Source organism: Sciurus vulgaris (assembly GCF_902686455.1).
Source record: "Sciurus vulgaris genome assembly, contig: HiC_scaffold_138_arrow_ctg1, whole genome shotgun sequence".
In the NCBI taxonomy this organism is placed as follows: domain Eukaryota; kingdom Metazoa; phylum Chordata; class Mammalia; order Rodentia; family Sciuridae; genus Sciurus; species Sciurus vulgaris.
This window is the reverse complement of record NW_027632915.1, coordinates 132,202-139,734: the sequence shown is the minus strand read 5'-3', so window position 1 is coordinate 139,734 and position 7,533 is coordinate 132,202. Positions and strand designations below refer to the sequence as shown.

Sequence of the window (7,533 nt, the reverse complement as noted above, 5' to 3'; positions counted from 1 at the left end):
TTGATTGCAGGGGTTGGAGGAGGGAAAGAAAAAGGCAGGAACAGGGAATGAAATTAACCAAACAGTCTCTATGTACATATAAGAAGATACCACATTTAATTTCACCTTTATATATCTACAGAGAATAATTTAAAAAATATCTATAAATAAATAGAAGGAACAAGAGTAGAGGAAAGGGAACAAGGAGAGAGAGGAGGGGAGGGAAAGGGGAAGTACTGAGGACTAAACTGGTATAAAATTACATTCCATACTTGTGTCATTATGTCAAAAAGAACCCCAATAATATGTATAATACACTAATAGAAAGGGAATGTATATGTTTTCATGATTTTCCCTAACCCATCATCGTTAAGGTTAATCAATTTGGGGGGCCGAGCGAGCCGAGTGGAGTGCGGCGCGGCGCGGCGGCGGCGGCTGGGCCGGGAGAGGCTGGCGCGCCGGGCGGCCCCGCGAATCCTCCGGCATCCGCCCCGGCGGGCCGCCCCCGCCCGCGGCAGCCCCCCGAGCAGCGGCCGGGCACCGGCGCCTTCCCGGCGGGCAAGAGTGAATCATGGAGCTACGTGTGGGGAACAAATACCGCCTGGGACGGAAGATTGGGAGTGGGTCCTTCGGAGACATCTACCTGGGCGCCAACATCGCCTCTGGTGAAGAAGTGGCCATCAAGCTGGAGTGCGTGAAGACGAAGCACCCACAGCTGCACATCGAGAGCAAGTTCTACAAGATGATGCAGGGCAGAGTGGGGATCCCGTCCATCAAGTGGTGTGGGGCGGAGGGCGACTACAACGTGATGGTCATGGAGCTGCTGGGGCCCAGCCTTGAAGACCTCTTCAACTTCTGCTCCCGCAAGTTCAGCCTCAAGACGGTGCTGCTCCTGGCCGACCAGATGATCAGCCGCATCGAGTACATCCACTCCAAGAACTTCATCCACCGGGACGTCAAGCCCGACAACTTCCTCATGGGCCTGGGGAAGAAAGGCAACTTGGTATACATCATTGATTTTTGCCTGGCCAAGAAGTACCGGGATGCCCGCACCCACCAGCACATCCCCTACCGGGAAAACAAGAACCTGACGGGCACTGCCCGCTATGCCTCCATCAACACCCACCTGGGCATTGAGCAAAGCCGTCGCGATGACCTGGAGAGTCTGGGCTACGTGCTCATGTACTTCAACTTGGGCTCCCTGCCCTGGCAGGGTCTCAAAGCAGGCACCAAGCGCCAGAAGTACGAGCGGATCAGTGAGAAGAAGATGTCGACGCCCATCGAGGTCCTCTGTAAAGGCTACCTCTCTGAGTTCTCCACATACCTCAACTTCTGCCGCTCCCTGCGGTTTGACGACAAGCCCGACTACTCCTACCTGCGCCAGCTCTTCCGCAACCTCTTCCATCGGCAGGGCTTCTCCTATGACTATGTCTTCGACTGGAACATGCTCAAATTCGGTGCAGCCCGGAACCCCGAGGACGTGGACCGAGAGCGGAGAGAGCATGAGCGCGAGAGGATGGGGCAGCTGCGGGGCTCCACCACCCGGGCCCTGCCCCCCGGCCCAGCGACAGGGGCCCCCGCCAGCCGGCTCCGCAGTGCAGCCGAGCCTGTGGCCTCTACCCCAGCCTCCCGCATCCAGCAAGCTGGCAATACTTCTCCCAGAGCGATCTCACGGGTGGACCGGGAGAGGAAGGTGAGCATGCGGCTGCACAGGGGCGCGCCCGCCAACGTCTCGTCCTCAGACCTCACGGGGCGGCAAGAGGTCTCCCGGATTTCAGCCTCACAGACAAGCGTGCCATTTGATCACCTCGGGAAGTGAGGAGAGCCATCACTGGACCAGTGTTTGCTAGTGTCTTCACTGTATTTTCTTTAAAAAAAAAAAAAAAAAAAGATGGAAAAAAAAAAACCACTCAAATGAACTAAAAGAAAAAAACCCAGCACAAAACCGACGATGGATCTTGTTTCTTCGATTTATTTTGCCAACGGCAAAAAGATGGGATGCCCTTAGCACTGAGGATTCGTGTCCCCTTGCACTGCCCGCTGTCCCCGACCTTCAGGCTACCAAATGCTCCCCAACAACACCGGGTCACACAAGCCAGATGCCAAGACCCCCACTTCAGCCACCTGTTCCTGCCACCACCGACCCCTGGCCAGGAGGGGCCCCGCTCAGCATTGGAGAGTGGCTAGCAGAGGCCCCAAGGAGCCCCAGCAGGAGCGGCTGGCCAGTCCAAGGCGGGTCCCACCAGGATCCGTGAACCTCAGAGCCACGGAGATGCGCACAGCCCCTGTCCTCTCTCAGATGACGGTGGCTGACTTTCTGTGTTGGACTTTTCCAGTGTCCCCCTGAGCATTTGAGTCCTTCTTTGCCTCTCGTGAAGCCTTGAGTGAGAGGTGGTGGCCAAGATTGCCTTGTGTGCGTGTGCACATATTTGACCTGTGTCCCGAACAGCGGGTGCCCCCCCCCCCCCCCCCCCCCCCCGCTCCTGCCAGGCCGAGTTTGTTATCATCCCTGTGGAAAGGATGGGCAGGTGGGCAGTGGCCTCCACATCCCTCAGGGCACAGAGGGTCCTTGCCACCACCAGTCCCCAGATGCCAGCCTGTGGCGGTCCCATCTTCCATTCCTGCCTGGTCTTGGCAGAAACTGTGGAGACTACTCTCAGAGAGCACCTGGCTCTGGGTCACCAACTACTGCCTGGTCCTGACAGTCACCCGGGCCCCCTCCCCTTGGTCCTGCCTTTCTGAGGGGGAGCCTGGGTCAGGGCTAAGTGTTGGACTTGTCCATCCTTCCCAGTTAACACCCGTTTAGGTTTTATTTTTGTTTGTTTTCTCCCTGTGTGTATTTCCTAATTTATTTACCTCTGTTTCCCCTTTTTCCTTTTTTTTTTTTAATTAAAGAGCAAAGCTTTTTATTACTTTGTAATTTAAAAAACTGAAAAAAAAATACTGAAGAACTTTGGGGGGAATTTTGTACTTTTTTCCTGTGTAAATATTGGACTTTTTTGAGCTTTATCGTGGTTGTTAATTTGAAGTAATAAAGTCGACAAGGATAAAAAAAAAAAAAAAAAAAAAAAGGTTAATCAATTTGGGTAAAAGTATCAAAGTAATTCTTTTGGGAAATGATAATCTTTTCAGCAAATATTACTGGAACAACAGGACCCCATACTCAAGAAAATAAAAAGTCACAAAAAAGGAAAAATAAGAATGTGAACTCTTACCTAATCAAGAGCAAAAATTAACTCATCATATACTTAAATGAAAGCACTAGAAGTATAAAATGTCAAGGAGAAAATACAGGAGAAAATCTTTGTGTTCTTAAGATAAGGAAAGATGTCTTAGATTTGACATCTACAGCCTGATTCATAAGAGAAATAATGATAAATTTTACTTCATCTGAATTAAAAATTAATGTTTAATTTTCAAATGATACTAGTAAGAATGTAGAAAAGATAACCCAGAAAATTGGAGAAAATAAATTTTAGTCATTCACCTGACAAAGGACTTATACCCACAATGCATGAAAAACTCTTGTAACAATAATCAGAGGTCAGCCAGGTGTGGTGGCGCATGCCTGTAATCCCAGCAATTCAGGAGGCTGAGGCAGGAGGATCAAGAGTTCAAAGCAAGCCTCAGCAAAAGCAAGGTGCTAAGCAACTCAGTGAGATCCTGTCTCTAAATAAAATACAAAATAGTTCTGGGGATGTGGCTAAGAAGCCTGAGTTCAATCCCCAGTACCCACCACTCCCCCACAATAATCAGAGGTCGAACAGCCCAAGTTAATAAATAAATAAAAAGATACAAGATTTGAACTGACATTTCAAAATATGAATAGCAAATAACCCATGAAAATAGACTCAACATTGTTACTCATTAGAGAAGAACACATTAAAAGCATAAAGTGATTCTGTATCACATTCTGTAGAATGCATAAAATTAATAAGACAGAGAATATCCAGTGTCATCAAGGATATGTAGAGACTACACTCATGGTACATTATTCCTGGGAATGTAGTATAACATAGCTACTTTGGAAAGAAGTTTTATCACATCTTAAAAGAGTTAAACATATTCTTGCCATGTGACCTAGCAATTTTATTTTTAGGTATCTAGGCAATATAAGCAAAAACAAAAATATGTGAATGTTGATAGCAGTGTTGTTTGTAAGAGCTTCAAACTGAAAATAATCCAAATGTCTATATCTAATTGATGAACAGATAAGCAAAATGAAGCATATCCTTACAATGAAACATTATTTGACAAGGATGTACTACAACAGTATTATATACTGTTTTATGTAATAACATTTATGAACTTCAAACATCTCGAGTGAAAGATATGAATGGCTCAATCTCTATGACATTTCTACAAAGGACTAGACTATAGAGACAAAAAGCAGATGTATGGTTGTCTGGTGCTGGGAAGAGAGACTGCCTACAAATGGGTATGCTGGAACTTTGGGTTGTTAAGGCAAATGTTTTCAAACTAAATTGGAGTATTATTTGTAAAAGTATATCAATTTATTAAAACTCATTGACCAGTACTCTGATAATGAGTGTATTTCATGATATACAAATTGTACTTCTGGAAAGAGAGAGAGAGAGAGAGAGACAAAGACAGACACAGACACAAAGGCAGACAGAAACATCTACTGTTGTATTCTAATTTTAAGCCACATTTCAGCCTACTTAAATGAAACCTATATAATTTTATTAGTTCTCTTTGTTTATAATTCCAAATTCATATTGGTACTCATGACATGGGTGTTTAGAGCTAAAAGTTCCATTTCCATTTACTCCACTGGAATTCTGTTTACCGCAGACCACATCATGTAGTCTAGTCTCCAAATAAAGGACTGTTTTCCTTTAGTTCATGTAAACAGGGATAGACTTATAATGGTGAGGTTTTCTAATCTTTTTTGTGTTTTGTTTCTGCTCATGCAGACTACTTTTGAATTGTGAAAAAAATCTGTAGAATGTGTTCTTAAATTTATATATACAAAATATTTTTTTCTATAACATTAACGGATTTGTCCACTTTTGAAGCCCACACGTGGACCTCTGGAACCATAGACAGCAGAATAAGTATCTTTTTGTAGTACAATTACTATAACCTAGAATATGTAGTAATGTATATGCTGAATCACTTTGACAATTTATTTTTTTCTCCATGTTTTAGTTTTCCTGTATGTTCTTTGACATCTATTCAAGGAAATGTTCTACATGTATGCAAATTCTTGGATCACTATATTTTTGAATCATTATCATTTTGCTGAAAGGACACTAAATAATGTAGTTGGTTGAAATCTCCTATAGTGGCTTTTTTTTTTAAATATAGAGCAATGTGACTTTTCTATTTTAAAATCCATTAAGGATTGAAACAGTCATTAGGATGTGAATGTGGATATCTCAGGAATTGATGTATTACAATTGGAGCTGTTACATTAATGAAAGCAAGATTATCATAGAAATGAATCATATAGCCATAAACTTGTAACACAGTGGGAAACTTAGTATGTCAGGGAAATGATGGGATATTATCAAAGAAATGGGATTTGTGTTAATGGAGAGAAACTGTGAGCAGAACAGATAGCTGAAATTCAGAAAATTCTAGAATCTAAAAGCTAAAACTCTCTATCTTAAAAGTTTTCAAAATAGGTTCTACTGTTGAAAACTATTACACTGAAATGACATTATTTATTATATCAGCTAATAAAAGTTGAAATTATTTTAAGATTATTAATTTTTAGTTAGCTCTTAAAATGTGCAGAATTTCTGCTGGTATAGAGAGATACCTAACATATGTTACATAGCTCTAAAATAAATATTATATTATAAAAGTATTGTTTATATTTTAAATATAATATTTAGGGACTGGGGGTGGTGGCTCAGTGGTAGAGTGCTTGCCTAGCACATGTGAGGCACTGGGTTTGATCCTCAGCACCCCATATAAATAAATGAATAAAATTAAGGTCATCAACATCTAAAAAATATTTTTAATATATAATATTTACATTATAAATTTTTATATTCTAATATATATATATATTTTTGCTTGCATATATCTTGGCAGTCTAAGAAACTGATATAAATTCATTTTTTCTGAAAGTCACTTAATCACCCTGTTTAGAAAAGTGACTTTGGCATAGAGGTCAGGGATTGAATAAAGACATTAAAAAGTTGGTCTTTTATTTCCAGTGATTACAATTAGAGTGAAATTATAACTCCCCTTCTCCTTTAAAAAAATGAGTAAAAATTTTTAGGATGAATTTGTGCTATTTAGTTATTCTGCAATTTGGAAACCTGCTTGACTAAGTTCAGATTCAGTGCTAGGATGGAAATGAGGGGTTATTAACCTCAGTGAAAAAACCCTAAGTTATATTTCACTTAGTTTTTGATCTAAAGATCTCTGAGAGGTCTCATCGAGAAGCTGATTATTTGGACTTTTTATTTCATTTTATTGTCATCTTGCAAATCACTTAGATCTTAAACTGAGGAAAATCTCACATTTCAATCTGGAAATCATACCTTGCTATGTCTTCATATTTTTCTCTTGTATTCTGAAAAACATAAAAAGCTATATACAAAGAAAAATGTGCTGTTAGTGATTAACAGGTAATGCCTCAGGTATGTGAGGCATTAAAATTTAATTTATAAAAGTAATAACATATCTGTTAATGTTTGAAAATTAAAGAACTCATAAACCCAGGGGGAACTTTCATGAAAATTTTAAATGTTCAATACATATGGTATGAATTCTAGAAATTAAAAAACCCCAGAATTTATAATTCTGCATTGATCAGGAAGCAAAATACAATCAGTTCAAATTTATTACATTGTTGGACCTATGAATAAGGCGAGGAAAGCTTTCTTTAGCTACACAAGACAATGAATATTTTATAACTAGTTATTTTAAGTATGGTATGAATTTTAGTCAACTCTTTTGTTTCTGCAACCAAAAGACCTGACAAGAATAATTTTAAGGAGGAATAAGTTTATGTTAGGGCTAATGGTTTCAGAGGTCTCAGTCCATAGAGAGCTGGCTCCATTCGGGGTTCCAAGTGAGGGAGTACATCATGGCAGAAGAGTGGTGGAGGCTGCTAAGGAAGCAGAGACTAAGCTCAGATCACCAAATACATACCCCAAAGTTTGCCCACAATGACCCACCTCCTCCAGCTACACCCTACCAGCCTACAGTCACCACTCAGTTAATCTCTATCAATGTACTGATTGGGTTAGGACTCTCATAACCCAATAATTTCACCTCTAAACCGTCTTGCATTACATGACATATGAGCTTTGTGGGGACAGGTAGTACCTAATCCATAACAGTTATGAAAAGTACTCAGAGATTGGGCATATAAAGTGATACAGGATATAATAACCCAATCAGTTGAATTTTGGGAATTCTGGGACTAACTGGAATGTGTTTCATGATACCTATCACTACTATACATTGTAGATGCTTAACAAATATGAATTACATAAATACATGAAGATGGCATACCCATCTACAAGTAGTTAAGAGGCGATCTGGGGAGACAGACATGTAAAGAGGTCT

General features: G+C 41.3%; 1 protein-coding gene across 1 annotated transcript; it reads left to right on the top strand.

The window, feature by feature from the left end:
• Positions 1–373: 373 nt before the first annotated feature.
• Positions 374–2,441, top strand: LOC306652191 (casein kinase I-like). The gene has a single exon (XM_079125208.1). It carries the CDS (start codon positions 551–553, stop codon positions 1,796–1,798), a length of 1,248 nt encoding a protein of 415 aa, XP_078981334.1. The 5' UTR covers positions 374–550; the 3' UTR covers positions 1,799–2,441.
• Positions 2,442–7,533: the final 5,092 nt, after the last annotated feature.